This window comes from Musca autumnalis, unplaced genomic scaffold (genome assembly GCF_047663935.1).
Source record: "Musca autumnalis isolate F117 unplaced genomic scaffold, ASM4766393v1 scaffold_2, whole genome shotgun sequence".
Classification (NCBI taxonomy): domain Eukaryota; kingdom Metazoa; phylum Arthropoda; class Insecta; order Diptera; family Muscidae; genus Musca; species Musca autumnalis.
In genome coordinates, this window is record NW_027411755.1 from 115,564,809 (window position 1) to 115,591,017 (window position 26,209).

General features: G+C 36.4%; 1 protein-coding gene across 4 annotated transcripts in view; it reads left to right on the top strand.

The window, feature by feature from the left end:
- The window catches only part of LOC141394505 (uncharacterized), an 84,704-nt gene extending 59,838 nt beyond the window's left edge, over window positions 1–24,866 (top strand). For 3 of the 4 annotated variants that reach the window (XM_073969029.1, XM_073969030.1, XM_073969031.1), the window contains 5 exons: window positions 18,530–19,093; window positions 19,155–19,349; window positions 20,721–20,852; window positions 20,913–21,240; window positions 23,002–24,866. In XM_073969029.1, the coding sequence (XP_073825130.1) occupies window positions 18,773–19,093; window positions 19,155–19,349; window positions 20,721–20,852; window positions 20,913–21,240; window positions 23,002–23,204 (1,179 nt within the window). In that variant the 5' untranslated portion in view covers window positions 18,530–18,772 and the 3' untranslated portion in view covers window positions 23,205–24,866. Of the gene's footprint in view, window positions 1–18,107; window positions 18,259–18,350; window positions 18,453–18,529; window positions 19,094–19,154; window positions 19,350–20,720; window positions 20,853–20,912; window positions 21,241–23,001 lie in introns of those variants that run through there. The other variant, XM_073969032.1, reaches the window with a different exon arrangement.
- The last annotated feature ends 1,343 nt before the right edge of the window (window positions 24,867–26,209 follow it).

Consider the following 26,209-nt stretch of genomic DNA (forward strand, 5'->3'; position numbering starts at 1 on the left):
TTATATTTTTCATACAAAAGTAATGGTCCATTTCAGCCGCTAAAGAATATCAGATCATCATTCGAAATTGTAGGCATCTTTTTCGACCTATACTCTTACCCGGTGCAAAATTTCGAGACTATTGATGTATAATTGCGACTTCTAGCGAGTTTATTATTACACTACAAACAAATAACGGAATATATTAGGCTGTAACTCTGTTATCTGATCATGCACACCAACATTTTTGGCATCAATTGAAAGGTCAAGCTTCCACTTTCAAGTATATCTCACTTGTCCGGAATGTCACTTCCAGGAATTAAGATATAAGCTGTATATTAAAAATTTTCACAATTTTCACACAAAAGTTTTGGTCCATTTAACCCTCTAAATATTATCCGATCGCCATCTCAAATTGCAAGCTTCTCCTTTGTGATATACTCTTACCTTATTTAAAATTACGCGTTGATCGGACTATTATTGAGACCTACAGAGCCGCTAGAAAATTTGATAAATATTATGTTTTTGGTCCATTTCACCCGCTAAATATTTCACGATCATCACCAATAAGAATAGGGATCTATTCTGATCTGAACCCGACCTCCATACAAAATGTCGTGACGATCGGTCCATAATTGCGGCCTGGAGCGTGTTTACAATTTATAATGGACAGACGGACGGACGGACACACATCTCAAAATCGCTTTATCTCGTCGGGATATGAAGATTGGTATACCACATTGGGGGTCTTCGACGAATATTTCGCGGTGTTACATGAATTTTTACCAAAACAAACTTATAACACCCTTTTCCACATTGTGGTATAGGGTATAAATAGTAATTATAAATGTACACTTAAGAAGGGTTTAAAACAAATCAGACTAATCATACTATTGTAACGCAAATACAATTACGGTATAGTCTCGATAATCCGGACAACGCGGTAATCCGGAGACTAGAATTTTTTACATTGTAGACTCGATAATCCGGACATCTTATATTTTCGTACCTCGATAATCCGGACATCAATAATTTTTCCTATCTTGAGCATTAGATTCTTATTTATTTCATTGACGTTTTCGTTGTTAGAAATAACAATTGGTGCATAAATAAGAAAAATTAAGCTTTTCAAAGTTGTCGGTCGACATCTCGTCTTTCTGGCTAGCCACTGTTGAAACAGTTATACAGTCAATAACTATTTGAATCTGTCGAATGATTTTTCTACCCTTCAACCATCGATGTCTAACTATGATAAACAAAGGTATTTTCAACCTAGTGTTGGGTAGCCTAGTTACCTAAAAATCGATATTGGGTGTTCCTTCCCTCTAAAGGAATTAGTTCTTTAGGCCTTCGATTAGTGAAAAAGTCCCTTGGAACTGTGTAATGTATTCCAATGATATTTTATGTAGAAATGTTTAAAACATTTAAGTCGCTGAATTAATTAATAGCTTAGTTTTTAGATTCTAAAACTCATATTTTGAGTTACCGACAAAAATCGGTAAAATAAAAACTCAAAATTACGAATGAAAAGTTTAAATAGAAGTTAACATCACTCTTGCTATAGGCAGAACTTAACGACTACTTTGTTGTTCACTAATTTACTGAAAATATCGTAAGTTACCGAAATTATAAACAATTTAATTTTACCGATTTTTTCGGTAACGCAAAAAATTAGTTGGAGAATCGCACTTCTTTTATAGAAATTGCAATAAATTATTTAAAAACGCACGACTCCTTTTATTTTCATTCTTTGATATACAAAATCACCGGTAACTACGAATTGTTGTATTTGTATTCTCGTAATTATACAACTAATAGATTTAAATTCCATTGTCTTATTCCAACATTTATATAACATTTATATAAAAAATCACTTTTTTGGTTTCGACGACAAGGTAAAGCCAGTTGCTGATGTTCATGGAAATTGCTAAAATATATTCACCATAATGAGATGAGTGCATTTGAATTCGTTTGAAGTCGTAAGAGACTCCTGCCCATGGACACTGAAAATCAATATGTGTACATGGGCCACGAAGTTTATATCCTTGAATAAAACTATGAATAAATATACACCAATTGTAAAGAAGTTTTAGACTACAAAAATACACAGGAAATGTCACCTAAATTACCCTGGAGGAGTAAATTGAAGAAGTAAATTTGGTAGCCAGGAAAGTTGCTTAAAATGGTCGCAACCCGTGATATTTGCTTAATATGAATTCGCCTACTTTAGATATCAGGTTTTTATCTAGTAAACCTCCGATATTAATGATTTTAACTTACTATACTGTACTTCTGAACACATTTTAGTACGATACTCTTCATACTATTGGATAGGAAAAAGAACCATTAAAAAATTCCAATAAATCGTGTTAAAATGGTCCACACAAAATTGACGATGTTTCTTGCGATTTTCAGTATTTGTTTTAACGAAAATAAGGTTATGTAATAGGTAACGCTACTTCAATTGGCCACACTGTGCCCCGGCCAGGCAGCATCAAATTTTCAACGGTGACAAAATACCCCTCAGTAATGTTGGCGCCATTTCCTGAGTACTTCAGCCATGTAAAATATCTCTACAAGTGGTGTCATAGGACATGCCGTTTTGGACTCAGCGATAAACAGTAGGTCCCATTCTTTGAGCTAATATGAATCGAGGTGCACTCATTAATATGAGAGAAGTCCCCCTTCTCCTGTCTGGGATGTTTCTGGAACAATTATATTATATAAATATATTTTGCTTTAGGAATACCCCACTGGCCATATTTCGAAACTATAGTAATGCACCTGTCGTATGATGTAAAATATTCCCCATTTCCAGCACTATATAGCACATTTTATTTGGGTTTATTGCCAACAATGAACATAAGCTAACAAAATATGTATGTATGACGTCGCCTATTACCCAATGCAAAGTCCATAATGCATATTTATTGTACATAAAAGCAATTTATGATGTTCACTACCAATAAGTTTCCACAACATACGTACATATGTAGTTGTGGTGGTGCATTTTCTTACACGCCTGGCCCGACGGACATGTATGTACATATGTCATCGTGCCGGATGCAGGGCAAGAGAGAACATTTGAAATAAAAATGAAAAAAAACAGTTCCTATGCGGTACATGTCCATCCCAGTCATGAATAAATATGGGCTGGTACTTGTATGCGCAGATTGCACAAAGGAAATATTACTTAAAAATTATACCTGTATATTTACCATTTTTCACACCTTCCAAACTGTATGTACATTCATATGTAAGTTTCCTATACTCAAGAGAAGTATAAAATGCTGGTATTGTCAACATTTATTTGCCAGCCTCTGTTACGTTATGCAGGTTGATGACAGAATTTATGACATATGCCATAATTTAATTAATTTCAAAGGGAAATTTAGCAAGTTATGGACGTTTATGTTAAGACGATGAAGAAAGTGTGAGACTACAAACCAACATATTTTCCTAAACATAAAATATCATATTGACAAAATTGAATAAAAAGGTTTCGTACTGCGTGAACGACCAAAGTCTATGATTAATGGACTAATTTTGTCATATAAAATCAGCTTTAAACTTAATATTTTGCCACAACAAAGAACTGGTTATTTTTTTCATCGATTGGACCATAAATGTCACCTTTAGCATGTTCGTGAAAATTCACCTTTGGTCCCATGCAAATTACTACGGAAACAAAGATCGCTCTGGTAGCACGGGTTAATCGATCCCCATAAAATTTTACATATAAAGTTTTTTGATCAAATGAAAAAAATTTAGGGGGTAGACGTTTCAAAAAAAAACTTTTTTGGGCAGCCCTACCCGAAGGACATGAGAGATTTCTCTCATATCAGTGAGTGCACGTCGATTCATATTGGCTCAATGATATGGCCCCTATGGTGTGTTTTACGACACCACTAGAAGAGAAGTTTTTCATGGCTGATATACTCAGGAAATATAAGACAGCGTTACGCTGAGGGGATTTGCTACCTCCGACGTTCCTTTGATGTTCTGGTCATGGATTGAACCGCAAACCTTCTGAGTTTGAGGCGGACGTTCGTACTATTGCACCTCGGTTATGACGCAGGAACCTGAAACAAAACTTCTATCGCTGAAATCTTTAAGACGGCTAAAACCAGAGCAACCTACATAAATTACCTCTAACCGATGTTGACATGTGGCGATTGCGGATCTGACAACCGGACAGATCCATGCCACGGAGTTATTCTCTATCCTGACATTGACCAAAAGAGATCAGAGCAGGCGGATATATTGCCGTTCCCATTTACAAAAAATACACGAGCACAAATATATAATTGTTGAATTGATGGCACTTGAGTGTTTGTTGTAACAGTATTTTATTTGTTTGTATGTTCGCTTTTCTGCTAAATCTGAATCTGGGTCTATCTCCAGTTCTAGAAATGTGCGATGTTCTGTTTCGATCCACAGATCTACGGGAGTTAATTGAGCAGGTTTGGCAGGCAATTGTAAAGGTGCAGTGTATCCGGGCCTATACCGCATGCTGGGCAGATGTTTTTCACGGTGTCATCGATCCTTGCCCTATAGGAATTTAGACAGCTGCACCATCCCGAGCATAGTTGAGGCAAAATACTCTGGTTTGTTGCGGTTTGTGTGCGATAGATGGGAAATGTTCTACGAGGACCGCATTCACACGATAGTTGTTTATGGCATCTGCGACAGCATCCGTGTGAATGCTATTTAAGTCTGCTGGATAGGTTTGCTGATCTAGGGGTTATCTCTTGTAAAGTTGAATATCCCTCCTGACGTGCCTGGGTGGGGGCGTCCTATCCACCATGTGGTGATTAGGATGGCTCTCACGGTAACACCCGGACAAGTACTACAACAACGCATACCATTGTGTTGCTGTACTGGAAGAATCTTTGTCTCCTCATGTAGATGGTCCACTGAAGACATGAGTAGGAACAGCAACAGATTCAGTTCTCAGGGCGGCATTCTGATAGGTTTGAATACTTTTCCATCGCGTTGCACTTTTATTTGCGGCCACAGACTGAACTATCTCGCCTCTGCCGTCCATGTGGTGAACAGCGTGGCATTGGATTTAGTGGCAGATATTTGCATATTCTTCGCGTCGAAAAATGTGGTAATATCATTCAAATAGGAGTCCAGCCTTTCTCAAATGACATCAGGGAAGGTACCTAACGCCAAGATCGTACAATCATCTGCATACGCTATGATCTTAATGCCGTCTGAAGTTCGGGAGATATCATCCCACCTTGAGAAACACCCTGTTTGAGTCTACGGGGTTTGGATTTATTGCTCCTTAATTCCACATACGACTGACGTTCACACATATAATTGATTATCCAACGTTTCAAACTTGGCCGGAGGGTTGTCTGCACGATGTCCTCAAACCGCGTGGAGTGCTAAACAGTATCAAAGGCTTTTAATAAGTCGAGCGCCACAATCACTACTTTATCATCTATCACACGGCTTGCTCTGCTTGAGTCCCCGACTGATATGTGTGGAGATGGCGTGCAGCGCTCTTGTCGTGCTGTGCTGCTTACGGAAACCATGCTGATGATCGACAACTGGATAGCTATTTCTGACGCTGGGGAGGACCAAAGCTCAAGGGCCTTTGCCACGGGTGACAAAAACGAAATAGGTCTGTACGATTCACCTTTGCTTTGCTGGCATCCTTGCCTGGCTTCAGTAGCCGTACCTTCTTGCCCATTTTCCAGACTTCGGGAACAATAAGGGTGGCTAGCGACAGGTTGAGAACTTTAGTGGGATACTCCACTCCCGGCTCATCCAGCTGTTTCAACATTACCATGGAAATTCCATCAGGACCCAACGCATTGGATAACATAGCGTTCCTGACATTCGCAACATCATCCATTATAAATTGTGGTGGCTCATCCCCGCAGGAAGAGATCTAATGCGGCGTAGTACGCTTCCCTTCGCCCTCCGGGGTGCTCGACAAACTGTCGATTGAAATAACTAGCTTACCTCTACGGATGAGTCAGCGTAACGTGGTCAAACGTGACTGAAGTCCTGTCTTCGAAGGTGACCGTTGTCCACAATTCACTTTAGCCGGCTCCAATGTTCAACTGTTCAGAAAGATGATTTAGCCACTTGTTCCGCGTATGCTCATCGACCAACCTGTTAACTTCCAGTGTCACTGGGGTTACCTCAGCAGGTATATTGCGAGCAGCTGCAGCTGCGCTGATGTCTCGGAACGTTCTTTCTGCTACCCGAACATCAGAAGGGTTGGGCAGATCTCTGATGCGGCGATTAGTGAACTATCTGAAACACGCCCAATTAGCTTTCCCATGATTGATGAAAGTGCGGCGTTTAGAGTTAATGAAATGGCCTGACCCACGAGAAACGACGTGTTGTCAGGTGACGTCATTTGTCAGACCAGGTGACACAATGGTTATGTCCGGCAAACTGTGATTTTCTCCGCTAATTCTAATTCATTGACCGCAGAGCTATCAATCTGCTCAGTCAGCACTATACCTCTCTGGTCGTTTCCGAGGATCGAATGCCACAACTCATAATGAGCATTAAATACCCTTAAGACCAGACGGTTATGACATTCCAAAAGCGGGCTAATGTTTGGCCTTTAAGCTGGAGTACTTATCGGCAGTATGTATACGTTCAGCAACTCTATCTCGATAGTTCCACACTTGACTGGTGCCCCCGTACATTCCATGTACGGGTCATTATAGCCAGGCTCAAGCGACAATACAACAGACTGGTGCAATAGAAAAACTAATTTTGCACCAAACCAGGTTTCTGAACAGGAGAACAATTTGCGTGGACGAAGAATAGAGATATTTTATGGACGACATGTAGCAAATTACAAAGGTTACGCTGGTTAAGTCATGTTGTGAGAATGAACAAAAGTGATCCAGCTAAAAAGGTATTTGCATAAGACCACTTCGATGGTACAAGCTGATTGAAAAGTCAAGACCTCGATAGATATTCCATGTGAAGCCAGTCACAGACATCCCAAGCCTTTTTTAAAACATTTTTAAGGCTATCTATGAAAATCTTCCTCTTACGTTTATAATCACACAAATATAAAGTGTTTCCATTTTTATGACACCTTTATTTATGTTTGGTACTCCGACGGCATTTAATATCCTTCCAACAGTATCGTTGTGTCAATTATGAACAGTCAAACAAAAAAATTAACCTTACACCGAGTCATACATTTTCTGTTAGCAAATATTTATGAATATTTTCATTGTGCATGGAATTACCCTTAGTTCAGGCAAATATTTACGACCACAATGACTGACTGTTATAAATGCACAAACGTACAAATCATATGCAAGCACATAGTATATGTAAGTATGTATGAATGAACAGCTTTGTATGTGTTAATATCTTCAACAAAAAAATTTAAATTTTCAATGGAAGTGTGTTGGCCAGTTTGTTTTCATGGTTCACACCAACAAAAACAACAGCGAGTTTAAAAAGTCTACAGAAATTATTGCAATTGTTGTAGTAGTTGTTGCCGGCTTAGTTTCTTTTTTTAAAGGCACAAGTTCCGCAACAGCGTTACTAAAAAAATGTAATCATCCACCGCATTAAACAGATACTACATACATACATAAATACATAAGTATGTCTGTTTATGAATTGAATCATGCACCTCTTGTGTGTCTGTGTCTGTGAATTTGAATTGAATTTGTGTCCAGTATATGTAATCGCATATGTTTTTATATGTATGTGCCTAACTGTGTGTGAACGTACCGACAATGTCCTTGCGAATGCGAATGCAATTGTATGCCAGTGTACCTTATTTATGTCAGTGTTTGTATCACTTTGCTGGTAATAACAAACTGACTCACTCACTAAACTCCAAACGATTCGGTTTCATTTCCGTTTTACAAATTTCAATTACGACATGGGCACGCGACATTAAAGGAAGCGCGCATTCAATTGTGCACCTTTGTCGCCGTCGGCCCCTTGTCATAATTCCACTGATAGTTGGGTTTATTGTAGTTGTCGTTGTTGTTGCGTCCAATTTCTGTTTCTTCGTGCACTTAATGAAGTGAACAGCGTGAAAAAATATGCATAATTGTAACGGAAGTGCGACTTTCACATACCGCTGTGTGTATGCGTGTGTGTGTGTGAGAGAGAGTTTGCGGATTTCACGTGTGAAATATAATTAATTTGATTATTGCGTCAAGTATATCAATTCATCGTCTTTATGTGTTTTTGTAGTTGTCTTTATTCTCTGTCGCAAATGTAGAAAGAATTTGTAGAAGGAATGCAGATACATATGTATATATGTATGTATTAAAGTTTTGTTCTCGAAAACTATTTAAATGTTATAAGCTAGAATAGAAGAGAATAGTTTGTATACTTATCACTTGGGAGATATGTATGTATAGAAATCACTACCTAAGTATGTAGTGTATGTTCATTTAGCGACATACATACATTGTAAAATAAATAATGCAACTTAAGTCCGTGCGGTTCATGCAGCTGATAATGTGATTCAGCGAAGATATAGCCATTAAAGTACCTAGAGGTTCCATATCGTAGTTAGATCAAAACTGATCTGCTTTTTCTATCATAGCAATTATTTCGCCTGGGATTGTGTGTTGGAAAACATTACTGACATCTTTCCAGAAATATATACATATACAACATATACATATTCGGAAGGAGTTTTTCTATAGCTTGTACAGTTTGGATGGCCTGGTAAAATACGTATTTGTTTCATGGTGCCGATGTATTTGGAGCTTTAGCTTCCAGTGACGTAATCGGAATATGGAGATGCTTAGTCACTTGGTTTTAAGCAAAGATGCTTTATTCATAAAAATGCTGAGAAACGTTGTGAAGTTAGTTTGGACCACGTGTTCAGCATATTTGTGGTCCTGAGAGAGGGTTGTTGGCAAATTCATTTCTGTTATTCTGCTGAATAGTTTACAACCTACAATCATTCTTAATTGTGTTTTTATACCCTCAGCATTTATGATAACGAGGTTAAACACCATAAATGTTTTACAATCGATGAATCCGAGTTTCACCCATTCAGAATTTGCAAACCGTTAACATATTCTATATAGTATGACTGAAATTTTTTAAAATTAAGTGTTTTAATGGGGATCCCATAATATCGACCATTAAAATTAATTTTCGTTGAAGCTGTGTTGGCATCAATGTAGAAAAATGGGTAAGAATAGGTTGAAACCAACAAGTTTTTATGTTCCCTTCCGATTTCTGGCTTAAGCTTACATTTTATAGACCTATGCCCAAAGAAAGAATGACAGAATACTCCATAGGCAACATGATACTGGTGTATGATTTTTTGATATATCCACTGCATTTATATAAAATTGATGCTGACATTTTGAAGCCGCAATTTCGGTTTTTTATTTTTTTTAATAATCCGGACGCGCAACAAGATAATGTTCCAAACTCATAAAAGGATAATAGAACTCGAGAGTTTACGTCGTTTAATGTATATCTCATGAGTGTGCTCCTTACAGTATCCTAGTAATTGAAGTCTAAAGGCCAAAATTTGATGCGTGAATTTTCTTAAAAACCTATTTTTTGCATTTGAACTTTACAAGTGTCATTCAATTTTCTATGAACCCCGTGACGGATCTAATGAGTCCTTCCGCGATCGAATCCATCCACTAAAACCGCGGATATAGATACCTTGAAAATCAGCAAAATATATTTTGACAAATACGCGTACTAAACCACGATTTTCTTTAAATAAATTGAATCATAAATTGAATCCCTTATACGTGATTATAATATTTGCGAAAACGTGTGTAATAAATTACAGAGATACGCGAGTAATATGAGTCTTTAACGCAAAATAGAATGTGGAGGCACATCCGCAGTTCTTGAAGAATCTATTTAAAATAGGTGAATATTGGCGTATTTTTGATCGGCGCTAATGAAATGCGCATCAAAACGGTATGCACATTGCCCACTTTTACCCACTTTAAGGTTTTTGGCATTGTGAGATGCAACTGACGGCACACAATAGCCGCTGAGTGAAATATCGAAATATGCATAAATATTTTAAGAGATTGATTCGCTGCATCCAAAAACGGATGCACATCAACTGATTTTAACTAATTCGCTAATAATAATTTCAATATTACTCTTTATTTCCTATCCTTATCAAAGTAAGCAACTAAGCTTTCGTGATGGTAAACCGTATTTCTTGATGTTTTAGCAGTACACATTAATTATACCCTCAGCCTTTAGGCTAAAGAGGGTATTTACACTTTGATACGACCAAAAATGTGCCTCATCGAAATAATGGTTTTAGACCCCAAGTATGTTTGTACGATATCCGTTTCAGACAATTTTGAGTAGATCTAGCAATGTCCGTCTGTCTGTCTGTCTGTCTGTCTGGCTGGCTGGTGCGCACGATAACTCTCGAACGGATCAATCGATTCGGTTCAAATTTTGGATATCGAAATATTTTGTCCAGATTCGATTTAAGTTCGAAGATGGGCCATATAGGTCCACTCCTTTAGGTACCTCCCCCACAAATGTTCAAAAATTGTCGCAAAACTTGTGCGAACGATAACTCTTGTCGGGAATAACCGATTTGGTCCATACTTTGCACATCGTGTAATTTCTACCAAACTTAGATTAGGTTCCAATATGGACTCAATCGGTCCACTCCTTCGGGTACCTCCCACACAAAATTTCGGAAAAGTTCAGTTTAGGACCTGGTCTCGAATCGCTTTGATTTTTGTTTACGCAAGTTGTATTCGCTGTCCTCTATACGACGCTGAAAGTTTCATTAGGGGCAAGTCCATACTTCCTGAGAAAATAGCCTGAAAGTTACAAAAAACCCTATGACACCGTGTGTAGTGGTTGCAGCGCAAGATAACTATCGAACGGATCTGCCGATTCGGTCCAAAATTTGGCTTTCGTAATATTTTATCCAAACTTAGTTCAAGTTCAAAGATGGATTATATCGGTCCACTCCTTCCGGTACCTCCCCCACAGAAGTTCAAAAATGTTCGGAAAATTTGTGCGTACGATAACTCTTGAAGGGAGTAACCGATTTGGTCCATACTTTGCACATTATGAAATTTCTACCAGACTTAGATGAGGTTCCAATATGGACTCAATCGGTAAACTCCTTCGAGTACCTCCCACACAAAATTTCGGAAAAGTTGAGTTTAGGACCTGCTCACGAATCGCCTTTGTTTTTGTTGTACCATCTTGTATTCACTGTCCCCTATACGAAGGTACAAGTTTCCTCAGGGACAAGTCCATACTTCCTGAAAAAATAGCCTGAAAGTTGAAAAACAAACCCTATGACACCATGTTTATGGGTGGAGGCGCAAGATAATTCTCGAACGGAAATGCCGGTTCCGGCCAAAATTTGGCCTTCGTAATATTGTTTCCAAACTTAGTTTAAGTTCGTAGATAAGCCATATCGGTCCACTCCTTCAGGTACCTACGCCACAAAAGTTCAAAAATATTCGGAAAAATTGTGGGCACGATAACTCTTGATGGGAGTGACTGACTTGGTCCATACTTTACACATTCTCATAATATCTACCAGATATAGATCAGGTTCGAATATGGACTATTTTTGTCCACTCCATCCCGTACCTCCCACACAAAATTTTGGATAAGTTCACTTTAAGACCTGCTATTGAATCACTTTGATTTCTGTTGAAGCAACTTACATTCGCTGCCTCAATTACGATGGTAAAAGTTGTTTCAGGGGCAAGTCCATACTTCTTGAGAAAACAGCCCGAAGGGTGTAAAAACCCCCTATGGCACCCCCATGGTCTATGTCGGTCCATTCCTTTAAGTACCTTTTCAGCAAAATTTTTGAACTTTAATCCTAATCAACATTTTTGTCGGTTCATACGAGACCAACATTTTGAAACCCCCTAAATACATAAGTTTATTGTAAAAAAGTGTTTCAATTTGCACAGGCTGAGGGTATATCTCTGTCGGCAAAGCCGACTGATACTTTTTTACTTGTTGTATGGGATTTTAGCGAAATAGTTGGAGAACTACCAAATCTTTTTTTTTTTCAAATTTTTCGAATCAAACCAAAAAATATATTTTTGCAATAATATTTTCCAACAATAAGTTTTTCTCTTTTGTTGTTGCTTTAATATAGAATTCATGTACCCAATCTCTATAAATTTGGTTTCATATTTTTCTACGCATTGTCTAGATTCCGCAGATATTTTTTAAAATATTTTTGAAGGTTTTTACGGACTCTGGTACAGGGTAATTTGGATCTACTTCAATATTTGTTTATTGTTTGTTGATTTTCCGCGAAAATGATAATAAATTTAGTAAATATTTAAACATCTACGAATAGATATGGAGTGCTGTTAACGATTTATGCATAAGACATTTTAAAATATTTTTTCTTTATATGAGAATAAAATCCGCTATAACTTTTGCACGCATCGGCCAATTTTGTGAAGGCGAACAGATTTGAAACCATAATTCTTTCCTTAACCTCTATACAAAAATTGTAGATGTGCTCGCAAAAAATTAAATTTTTAAAAATGGAATTGCAAAGGAAATTTGATTTTTACCATATACACGTTCATACGCGCAAAATGTGCCTCATCCAAATAATGGTTTTAGACCCCAAGTATGTTTGGTTTGTTTCAGACAATTTGCAGTTGATTTAGCCATGTCCGTCCGTCTGTCTGTCTGGCTGGCTGCAGCGCACGATAACTCTCGAACGGATCAACCGATTCGGTCCAAAATTTGGCTTTCGTAATAGTTTGTCCAAACATAGTTTAAGTTCGAAGATGAGTTATATCGGTCCACTCCTTCCGGTACCTCCCACACGAAAGCTCGAAAAATTTCGGAAAATTTGTGGGCACGAAACTTCTTGAAGGGAGTAACCGTATTTGGTCCATACTTTCCACATCATAAAATTTCTACCAGACTTAGATGAGGTTACAATATGGACTCAATCGGTCCACTCCTTCAGGTACCTCCCCCACAAAAGTTCAACAATTTTCGGAAAAATTGTGCGCGCGGTGACTATTGAAGAGATTGACCAATTTGGTCCATACTTTACACATCCCAATACATTTGTCCACTCCTTCCTCTCACACAAAATTTGGGAGTTTTGTTGAAGCAGCTTCCATTCGCATTACAATGGTAAAAGTTTTTTCAGAGGCAAATCCATACTTCTCGAGAAAACAGCCCGAAAGGTGTAAAAAACGCCTAATACACCATATGTAGTGCCTGGAGAGCACGATTACTCTGGAACTGATTAACCGATTTGGTCCAAAATTTGGCTTTCGTCATATTTTGTCCAAACTTAGTTTCAGTTCGAAAATGGGCAATTCCGGTCCACAATTTCCGGTACTTCCCCCCAATATTTAAAAAATGTTACTAAAATGATATGCACGATATCTCTTGAACATGGCAACCAGTTTGCTTCAAACTTTGGATCTCCGAATATCTTGTCAAAATTTAGTTTAACTTCTAAAATGACCCATATCGGGCCTCTCCTTAGGGTACCTCCCCCACAAAAGTTCAACATTTGTGTCTAAGTGCACTTTAGGGTATGTTCGAAGATCCTTTGGAAATGTATACCGATGTTGTTCTTTGTTGTCCTGTTTACAGCGATATAATATATTCCGTGGACAGGTCCATGTTTCCTGGCAAACTGGTAATATGTCCCTTACCAAAATAAGAGTATTAGAGTTGATCTAAGATAAACTAAAATAAAATTAGAAGTGGAATCTGAGGATTAAGAGATGCACACAAACTGCTGCATTTGCGCAGGCAGTACAAATATACAGTGTGAATGCCGTACTCAGAGACCACCATCATACATCGCAGCAGAAGAACGCCAGTTGTCATGGCAAACACGATTGGTTTTAGCCCGAATTGATAATTCAACACATGCCTTGCATATGGATTGGTACCGCACGATACGCTGCATTCCTTAACCTGCCGAGCTAAACCCACTCACCTGCCTCCTGATTGTTAATAGGCACAAAGAAACCAGATTGCTGAATGATATTCGAATGAATATACATATTTGCATTGCTACAACAACACTTTCGCACAAAAAATAATATTTCTGATAGGAAAGTCATACCCACTATTACAAAGGAATAGCTTTTTTATTGTGGTTCCACCTACATATAATAGTGTTTGAGGATTTGATTTTCCCCACCTAAGTGTTGCGAAAGTACCTCATACGGGCAGTGTTCGTTGTACTTCTGATTCGAACGATATCAGTTATGTACAGAGACCTTCTTTTGCCACCAAATAAAATGATTTTTGGTAAATAAGGGAAGAAAAGTTTTGCTCGAATCGGCGGTATCTTGTTTGGGCTATATCGGTCCACGTTTTGAACGGTCCCTCCTAATTTTCGGTGTTTTAAAGGTTTCAGCGTCATTATCATACCGAAATGTATGAAATTTGGCATTTAGTTTTATACCCCAAACTTTATACCTAAAATTTGTCGATATATGTGTAGGTCCTCGCCTTCGTATAGCCCACATAGGAAAAAACCCACGAATTTCGGTATTCTAAAAGTTTGACCCACATTATTCGTCCGAAATGACTGAAATTTGTTATTTGGTTTTCGCTAGGTGTACAAAACATTACATCAGATACAAAAGATCCCTTTAAAAAACAGACAGTATAGGTCCACCTTTTGGTATAGCCTCGATTTAAGCTATTTTGAAGATTTTTGTCACATTTCCTTCAGTTCGTCTTCGGACGACCACAGGCTTTAAGATAATAACCTAAAAAACCTTTTGAATTATAGCCTGGAAAACTAATAGAAACAACAAGGTGTACATACCTTAAATGAATTGTTGTGGAAATGCCGTGACCAAAAAGACGAAAGGAGGCGACTATATATATATAATTGTTCCACAAACATCCCATAAGGGACAAGGGAGACTTCTCTCATATCAATGAGTGCATCCCGATTCATATTAGCTCAATGATATGGGACCTACAGTTTATCGCCGAGTCCGAACGGCGTGTCTAAGGCACCACTTTTGTAGAGAAGTTTTACATGGCTGAAATACTCAGGAAATGTCGCCAACATTTCTGAGGGGTATTTTGCCACCGTTGGAAAGTGTTTGATGTTGCCTGGCCGGAGACTCGAACCCACGACGCTCTGTGTGCAAGGCGGGTGTGCATACCATTGCACCACGGTGGCACATGGCGACTATTAAGCACAAAAAAGACATGCCTTGTCTATGGATGGGTACCGCCATAGACTAATAAAAGTATAGACAAAGAAATCCTCTCACCTAAATTCTCCCACTGAGTGTGAATTGAGTCAGTTGGCTATGCACTCAATTTTTAAAATGGCAATAACTATACATTTTTAAACTATTTATTCTGGTAAAAGACAATATATGGGTAATCTTGGCCGCATGCGCATCCTCATATAAAAATATTCAACAAAATATTGCGATTTACCCCAATACATTGTGCAATTGAGTGGAAACGCTGCGCAGTTTCCGTAAGGGCGACATCTACAAAATACAAGCATATTACAATTTCTGTCTATACATTTATTGGTCTATGGTACCGCACGATGCACTACATTTCTTTACCTGCCGAGCTAAGCCCTCAAAGAAACCAGATAGCTGAAAGATATACGAAAGAATATATATTTGCATTGCAACAACAAACAGCAAAGATTTCATTGGCACTGTTTCGCTGCTGTTTGATATGTCAGTCGAATGTTTACGACCACTCCCGCACAAAAAATAATATTTCTTATAGTTTTGAAAGTCATACCCCCTATTACAATAGAATATCTTTATTATTGGGGAAGTCATTGTGGTTCCAACTACATATAATAGTGTTTGGGGATTTGATTTTCCCAACATAAGTGTTGCGAAAGTACCAAAAATCTCATGCAGTCAGTGTTCGTTGTACTTCTGATTCGAACAATATCAGTTATGTACAGAGACCTTCTTTTGTCACCAAATAAAATGATTTTTGGTAAATAAGGGAAGAAAAGTTATATTCAAATCGGCGGTATCTTGTTTGGGCTATATCAGTCCATGTTTTTATATAGCCCCACGATTTTCGGTATTTGTAAAGCTGTGCCCTAAATGACTGAAATTTGGTATTTAGTTTTCGTTGGGGTATAACAAGGCGAATTTAACAAGGTGATCCAATAGTTGACGTTAGGTTGTAGTCTTCATTTGCTGTCAAATTTTTTTTGCGCGAAATATCCACAAAAGTTAGAAGAAAACGTTAAAATATTATTCGCGAAGCTTAAACAAAGATGTTGTACACAGATATTTTTTATAGAAGCGAAATATTTGTTATATTTGGGGTATAATAACCCTTTTCACCAGAAATTTGTTGATATAGGTCCACGTCATATAGCCTCCAAAAAAGGTTCCCTCCCTATTATTGGTATTTTGATGGTTTCAGCGCCGTTATCAAACCTAAATGGATGAAATTTGGGACTTAGTCTTCGATGAGGGTATAAAATATTTCGGAAGAGAATTATCAATATAAGTCCAAATATTCATATACCGCCATAGAAGGGTACCTCCCGATTTTCGGTATTTTGAGGGTTGTGGCCTCAATATTCAAACGAAATGGCTAAAATTTTGAATTTAGTATTCGTTGGGGGTATACAAGGGTATATAATTTTCCACCAAAAATTTGTCGGTACATGTCCACGTCTTTACATAACACTCATAGAACGGTCCCTCCCGATTTTCTGTGTTTTGAAGGTTTCAGCGTCATTATCAAACCGAAATTGATGAAATTTGGCATTAAGTCTTCGTTTGGGGTATAAAAATGTCTACCTGAAATTTGTCGATATAGGTCCTCGCCTTCGTATAGCCTCCATAGTACGGAACCCCAGATTTTTGGTATTTTGAAAGTTTTAGCCACATTATTCAACCGAAATGACTGAAATTTGTTATCTAGGTATACAAAACATTATATCAGATACAAAAGATCCCTTCCAAAAAAACAGACAGTATAGGTCCACCTTTTGGTATAGCCCCGATTTAGCTTTTGTGAAGATTTTTGTCACATTTTCTGTTCCCAGAAAATAGAAAACTTACTCGCAAAAAATAATCCATATACATTTACACTATGCAACACTGAAAATGCCAACAACTTCTAGTATGCATTTTTTGAAAGTACATATTTAGACCACATAAACCCTATTAGGGTTTTGTCGTGTCAGATCCAGTTCGGATTTTATGGCCTCATCTAAACTGGGCTAAATCTATAATTTTTTGCATTTATCAGACCTTTTGCCTTGCTGTCTTTAGCAATATGTATTGTAGCCCTAAACTTGTAGAACTTCTCTTTTGAAAAAACCACATAAGAAAAACTCCATCTAGGGCATCAGAATCTATAAAATATAGACAATTTTACTTAATTGCTGAAATTCTGGTCTATTGGGAGTTGAACAAAGTAACCTTTTGCAAAAATCTTTCAAATAAAGTTCTCAACAATTCTGAAACTCCAAAATGCTTATTTCATGTTGTTTCAGCATCATATCTTTTACAACACGTATTTCAAACACTGTTCACACCAACAGTTTATTCTCGCATTTCGGATTTCACTACATTATTGACATTTTTATTAAATCGTCGTTGAAAAATGTACTGAGAACAACGGGATAGAGGCATTTTACAACAATGACATGTTCTGAAGAGTTGTGTATTACATTCCAGGGAATATTTTTCCAAAAGAAAATATTCTGGAGATACGGTGCGAAATGTTGAAAATTGTTGCATTTTTGCATATATTTTGAAATTTGAGGCAATAAATGTAGTTTTATGAGTTCATTATTTGCTTCAGAGGTCAGAAGAAGATTCGTATTGGTTTCAGAGATATAGCCACGAATTTCTTTAAAAACTCAATATTTAACCATGTTTAGATGGGGCCATAAAATCCGAGCTGGATCTGACACAACAAAACCCAACTAGGGTTTCTTGTCCTTTTGGTCTGTACTTTCAAAAAATCCTCAGTTCGAATTGTTTGCACAAGATCACCTTAAAAATGTTGCACAGTGTTATCCAAGTTTCAGTCTAGACCACATGAACCAGTATTTCCCAGAGTTTTTTTTGTCAAATTTTCGAACAAAAATTGTAATTGTAATTTGGTATTGCGTGTTGTTAAAAGTTTTGTATCCTTTAATTCGGAAAATTGTAAATATTGGTCCATGTTTTGGAAAGAACAACGATGACGCCATGTGGGTTCTTTTAAAGTGTTTTGCTACATTGGATGTAACATGTAATTTGAGAATCTCAAAGGGTAGAAAACCTCCACGCAGAAAAATATCAACATAAAGTGATTATCATCTGTTAAGATATTTTGTTACTCTGCTAGCTTCAATTCAATACCGCCTTTATTTTGGTGGAAATCTTTTCCAACCGTTTTAGCACTAAAATCCTATTGCAACTGTGTAATGACTAGTTAGCCTATCTTGGGCAGATAAGGGCATAAGTTCGAGTTTGCCGCAAAAAATTCGCAGCCATGAAATAGTAAATAAGAATATTTTTTATGTAATTAATAGTCCACGCCAATATTTAAATATATTTCAATTTTTTTTTCGTTTCAGAATTTTTACTAAAACAACACAACCCTCAACAATCTTCTACTTCCTTCCCCCCAACTATATTACTACATATATAAGTGAACCTCAAAACAAAACGCACAAATACGCATCCCATAACAAGCCCTCAGCAACACTTTACAACAAAGTGATTGAGCTGTGGTAGTGACATCATTGCGAAACATTTTCAGCTAATAAAAATTCTTTCGCACAAGATCCGGTGATGTGGGACAACCCCCGCAGCGGGAAATGCAACAAACCCAACGTTATATACCGTCTGTATCTGATCTATATGGAACGGACGAGATAGAACTACTACTGGACGAGATACGTGAACTGGAGCCGGTCTGCTGTCAGCTGGACGATGAACAGGATTTTGAAATAGCTGGCAGCAGGGCCGGAGAGCTATCATTATCCTTGGAATCGCCACTGGGCACATGTACATCGTGGGATTCGCACGCCAATTATAAACAGCGTATCACCCAAACGCCACTGCCATGGGGTGTAGCCCTACACTGTGATCCGCAACATTTAAAAACGCCCACAGGGATCGTAAGAATACTATTGGTGGTAAGTTCTTTGTAATAATTTCCGATGATGTTTGTTGTTCTTATCTTTCATTTCGTTGCAGTTATCTTCAGCTGCCTGTCTGGCCTGTGAATGTTCGGCCGGAACAGTACAAGTTGGTCTCTTTTTACTGCCACTCATCGGACGCCTCAGATTGATGGTGTTTTGTGCACTATTTTCCCTATTGATCACATGCCTCATGTTGTTTCTTGACATTTCACATATAGCCCTAATGTTTCCCTTCAATTGGACAAAAATTGTAAGTGATTGAAGAATATTTGTATGTTGGTATATAAAGAACCATTTCATTTTAACCTCGGGATAATAAATATACTTTAGGGTCATTATTATAATTCATTGGAGGTTTTAAAATTTCAAGTTATGGGTCGGTTATGAATTGGAACCAAGCTTTGGTTTCTTTGCCAACGACACAACGTCGGTGTCATGCTTAAGTGTTCCATATGCCATTTTTGACATTTTGGGTTACAGGTACCTTTCAAATTTTTCAAAATTTCTAGTGGTTTTTCCTCTATCTCTTATAGTTTTCGAGATTGGACGCAAAAAATATGATTTTTTGTTCCATATCCATAAAGTGTGGCGTATGGAACAAAATAACTTTGAACTTTTTTGTTCCATATCCATACCGTTTGGCGTATGGAACAAAATAAGACAAAAACGAATTGTTCCTCTCAAAAAATGATGGCGTTTGGAACAAAAAATTGCCCAATTTTGTCACGTTACTAACAATGTGGCGTATGGAACTAATTGTTTTAAAGGACTAACCCCCTGTTTTTGTAAAAGTTTTTATTCTTCTCACACGAATTGTCAAAATTTGTTGATTGATTTACTCGCCTCAGCGCAAATGTAGAGCTCTGATTTTTAAAAGAGGAATTCGTAACTAAATATGGAACGCGTCTACGAAAAATTAGGTCCGTATGTCATCTGGGGGCTGAGCTATGGATGCCTGAATTATTACGAATATAGACGAACGAACAAAAAATAGTTACAAAAACAGGGGGTAAGTTTAAAAACTGAAGAAGAATAGTGCAAATCAAGATATTTTAAAATGTTGTATTGTTATATGAAACTAAAATTATTTTTTGCTTAAATTTAACGCCCCCCGCTTAATAAAATACATGTAACATTAAAATGTCAGAAAATTAATTAAAAAAAGAATTCTATTGCCACTACCAATAGTTCAAAGAACGATTATTGCTTTTTCGAATGAATTAAACAATGAAATAAGACAATAAAAATAAGCTAATAAAAATTATATTTTTTGAAATTCGAGGAGTCCACTCCTTAGATAAATGTGAAGGAAACATAAACAATGGTCCCTAAAGCACTTATTTGTCAACTTAGGTCCGCACTTTGATAAAGCCCCCATATACAGGATTCATTTTCTGACCTAATTTAGGAATTTGAAATATCCGTGGCCAAAAAAATATTACCACCTATGAACCGGAAAGAAAATTACTTATTTTATTTTAGTTTAGAATTTTTTATGGTGAAGGCTATATACAGTTCGACTCTTCGAACTTGAAGATTTTTACTTATTTATTTTTCCATGATATTTACGAATCAATAATAACAATAACAATTTGCCAATTATTTTTTATCAATTTCATAGAATACATGGATGTACCTGAGTATTGGTTTAATATTAATTTTGAGCTCGACACTGATAATGCACATGGTGCTGTTTGCGGGAGAATATACTCTAGTACCGAAATACACAAAAGATACACTTTTTGCATCAGCGGTAAGTTCTGCGATCTGCGTTATTAATGAAACTCCTTTAAAATTTAATGTTTTTTAACAGATCTTAGGTTATATCTGTGCCATTGAGTCATTATTATTGTCTGGTATTGCTTCCTGGCCATGGTCACAGTATCGTCATGTACCCGACGATGCTAGTGATATGTATATTGAGGATCGTGAAATGACACCGATGAGTCCAATCGATAGTACGGATGTGCCGAATCGTCATCAATTACAGCTACAACTACAACAACAGCAACAATCTCAAAATCACAATAATTGTAATAATAGCGTAACAGCGCACAGTGAAACGAATCATCACAACAATCAACACAATCGTACAATATCATCACCAACGTCCTATAATAATCAAAAGCCTTATATACCTGGTAAGTTATATATATATATATATATATATATATATATATATATATATATATATATATACATTATGGATTGTAACAATATGCAGGTGGATATGGCGTCTAATGCTGTTGTAGTACTATGCATTTTCCGAAATCCATGTTGATGTTGGGCAACTGGAAAACACCTTCTCATCGTGGGGAGGAGTAGCGCCTCTAGCGGGACCACCCTGCCAACTTTCCAGGCATCCGGTACAACATGGGTGGCTAACGATTGGTTGAGAACACTTGTTAAATACTCAACTCCAGGTTCATCCAGCTGCTTAAGCATTACCGTCGATATTCGGTGCGGGCCCAACGCTTTGGATGATTTAGCGTTTCGGATGGCATCTGCAACATCGCTCATCGTAAATTGTGGTGGTACCTCCTCGGCTGGAAGAGTTCTTCTTATACGGCGTAGCACACTTCTCTTCGCCCTATCACTCTCGGGGTGCTCTATGAACTGCCGGTTAAAATAACACGCGCACCTCTTTGGGTCAGTTACTGTCACGCCGTTGAAAGTAACAGCCGTTCTGTCATCCTTCTTTTCCGGACTCGAAAGTGATTTAACCGTTGCCCACAATTTACTTATTCCTGCACCAATGTTGCACTGCTTCAGATGGTCTAGCCACTTTTTCCGCTTATGTTCGCCCACTAGCCTGTTGACTTCAAGAGTAAGTTCTCTAACTCTTGGGTCATCGGGGTTCGTACGTCGAAGCTCATCACGTTCATTTGCTAGTCCCGTCGCCTCTGCGGGGAAATTTGGTCTTATTTCGGGTATTCGACCAGCAGGTATGTAGCGAGCGGCTGCTTTAGTGATGATGTCTCGGAAAGTTCTCTCAGCTACCCGAGGATCTGAGGGGGTGGGCAATCGACTGAAGCGGTGATTGGTAAATTCTCTGAAACCTTGCCAATCAGCTTTCCCATGGTTCAGGAAAGTACGGCGTTCAGAGGTTATGAAGTCGGGTGGTCTGTTTACGGAGACGATGATAGGGAGGTGGTCCGAACTAAGGGAAATGACGGATTGACAATATGCAGGTGGTGTTGTGTGAATTCGATTTTATTGTCATCGCCGATATTGATGGGATTTGAAACTAAGGTCGCCAAAAAAATAAGTTCAAAATAGTTGAGGTGTGGGCGTGACCTAATTCTGAGGCAATTTGTTTTCTTTTATTATTATTTTAGAAAACAACGTTTTTGCTCAATTTCTGAAATATCATACTCTAACTTGATACTGTTAAACATCCCTTCAAAAAATTCTGTACATGTCTTCGTTCTAGTGTAGTTCCTCAATATCCGTTCAATTTTGGTAAATAAAAAAACCATTTTGAACCTCTGTGCGTATTAGTAACGCAAATAATGTGAAAATTGTTAACAATTATACGTGGCCAAAATATTAAATGTTAAAGTTTAAAATTTCTAATTTTTCCCTCATTTTATTTGGAAATTTGTTGGGTATAGCTAGTTTCAAATCGATATTGCTGTCATTGGGAGTGTTTTCTGAGTAGGTAACAAATATAATACAATTTGGTTGGTATTATAGAACTATTTTCACAGCTATATTTTCCCACCCTAGTGTTTACAGTATCTGCGATACGCCATGATTTTGTGATTTTATAATATACGAGGTCAAATTTTCCAAAATTCTATCAAAATCAATCAACATTGAGATACTATTCTAAATTATATAATTAATAATTAATTAATTTTCTGCAATATTTATACTCTTACTTTTCTCTCCCCTTTCAGCCAAAAGACCCAATGAAATAAATAATCAAAGACCAACACTGGGTCACACACAACCAACCCGTAAACCGAATCAGCGTTATCGTGAGGGTTACCACTATCAACCTGTTGCGTCTACGTCCCGCCAGAGTCCCACATTCGTCTTAGGCGATGATATTGGGGCCGGTCCATCCACATCCCGATCCAATGATAATTCTAGTGCGTGATAGTTTTTATTCCTCAGTATAAGATTAATATATATATTTTTTTTAGAAAAACAAAAAACTCAATTTGCATTAAAACAAAAATAAAAACGAAAAGCCATTAATCAATTATAAGAAGAAGAAAAAATGTTTTCATTTTGTTTTTTATTTTTCATTTTAACCTCAACATTAACTTAGATTTTTTTAAGTGAAACTAACCTCCCCCCAATTGGATAAACCAGAGACACATTATTTCACATTTAACAATAAATTGCAATGAAAGTAGTTAAACAAATTAAAAAAAGAAGATGAAGAAACTGATAAACAAGAGAAAAAACGAAAGTTAATGCGCAAGCGCAAAACTGAAAACTACCCAGAACAAAAAAAATTAGCAAGGAAATTTCAGGTGAAATTTTCAAATTTGTAATTGGTAACTAGAAGAAAGCAAGTGAGAGATTAAATGAAAACTAAACAATAATAATGTTAAATTTGTAATTGTGTAATAATAAAAATAATATTAAAACTAGAAAAAAATTAAATCAAGATGAAAATCATCACATCACATATAAGTTCAGAACAAACGTAACGAAATGAAAACAAACTGAAATTATTAAGAATTTAATAAAAAAAAACACAAAAACCTAAAAGAAATAATCAAGAAAAGAAACACACAACAAAATGGCCATATAGAACAAAACAAAAAACAAAAGCGATAATGAAACGAAAATGAAAAAATATAAGAAACATATACTACAAATTTAGGACTCTATAGAAATAAAAAAACGAACACTAACAACAACTAAGCAAAAGAACAGTACTGAAACACATTAGAGACAAAAAACAAGCAAATAAAAACGATCACAAATACGTATTTATAAATATTTTTTGTCCTGAAATCCAAAACAAAAAGAAAACTTAATCTCCGTACCATTTAAGTTAATGAACAAATCTACTGAAATAAGATCAACTGCATATACTATACATACATACCTATATCAATGAAATATATGTATATTAGAAATTATTTTTTTAAATATTTTTTATTTTATTTTTACACTGAGTATGTTGCACTGTCGGCAAAAGAGTTTTTTCAATGTATTATTCAAATTCAGTTGTCAGAAAATTTGGTTACGATTCAAAACTAAAATTCACAATTTAATAAAGAGTCAATTAATTATTGAATAAAGAACAAATGATTTAATGATTTCATTTCACAGGCCAATAATTTTAAATAAGGCCCAAAAGCTTTTTTATGCTAACTGGAATTTTGGCTGAATATCTTAATTGTCCATACTGTTACTTCAGAATATTAATTCTTCTCCATAGACTATATAAAATACAATTTGAATGCAATGTATCAAATTCCAATATATATGATATAAATAAATCCGTGGGACCGTGTATGTTGGTTTCTTCGAGATCTAATACTCTCGAGCCGCAGTGCAATGGAAGTCGTTTTGTTTTGTTTAGAAAGTATAAAATTTGAAAAAGCAATATTTTACAAACAATTTAATAAATAATTTTCACTTACACAAATATTTATCGCAGTTTTTTATACAAATTAAATTCCATTTTACTCTTTGTTCTCGGAAAGTATTGCATGGATTCAATAGCCAATAAAGCGCGCCACATTTCAAATTTTACCAAGGAAAACAAAGTTATTATCATTGTCCAGAAATAAAATAACATTTCGGAATACCTAATGAAGAAAAAAGGACAAAAACTGACGCATACTGTCTATATGAAATCCAAACAACACAAATACACATACATACAGACACCGATCAAAGAAATGCAATTACAAAAACAATGATAAATATCTGAAAATGTCAATAACGTCACACAAAACAATGCAAGGTTTGGAGGATAATGCAGGTGCTATACAGCATGTATGATACCTGCATTGTTCTGTCATCTGAAACAAAATCACACCTCTTCAAACCAAAAATTACATAAAAAAAACTAATAAAACATATAATCGAAAAATTATTTAAAAACAACAACAAAACATACATATTTTTTTTGACAAGAAGAGATTGTAACACAGAAAAAGAAACAAAATTATTAATTAAGCATGAGAATGAAAATCATCTTGTTATAAACGTAGTTTTGCTTATTTTTTAATAAAGAAAAAGAAAATAAAAGAAGACAATTATATAAATGAACAAATATACGAAAACAACTTGGTATTTTCTGGATTTTTAAATAACAAAAGGTTCGTATATGTATGTATGTATGTATATGGTAATATTAAAAAATGTTTTACAATCGCTGAAGTTGAGGTTCACCATTTAATAAGTCGCGAACTGTCAACATATTTTATACAATATGAATATATTTATATTAACTGAAATGTTTTAGCCGGGGTCGCATAAAATGAAACATAATAAATAATTTATGTGGAAGCTGTGTTTGTGGTAATATTAAAAAATGGGTAAAAATGTGTTGAAGTTTACAAGTTTTTTTGTGTTCTTTCTTGATTTCTGGTCAAACCACGGAAAATTTAGACCTGAGCTCAAAGAAAGAATTGAAGAATACCCCTTGGGCAACATGGTTCTAATGTATGACTTTTCGATATATACACCTCCCTAAAATCGATGCTGACATTTTGAAGTTTTGAAATCTGGGTTTTTTGAATTTTTCTTATAATTGGAGGGCGCAACCAGATAATTACCCATACTATTCATTGGATTGTAGAACTCGTGATTCCACGTCGTTTGATGTATATCTCATGACTGTGCTTCATACAGCTCCCTAGTAATAGGAGTCTGAAGTTGAAATTTTGGTGCGTAAATTTTCTTTAACAACCTATATACATCGCGCAATTTTTACCCACATAAAGGTTTTTTGAGCAGTAAGATGCAGCAGACGGCACACTTTGGCCGCTGAATGAAAAGTGGAAAAATCGCTACATATTGATAGAGATGCACTCGCTGTATCTGAAAAGCGCATGAGCCTTAACTGATTTTTACGAATTCGCGAATTATACGTTTTTTAACTTTTATGTTTTTTCTTTGGTTGTAAATTCA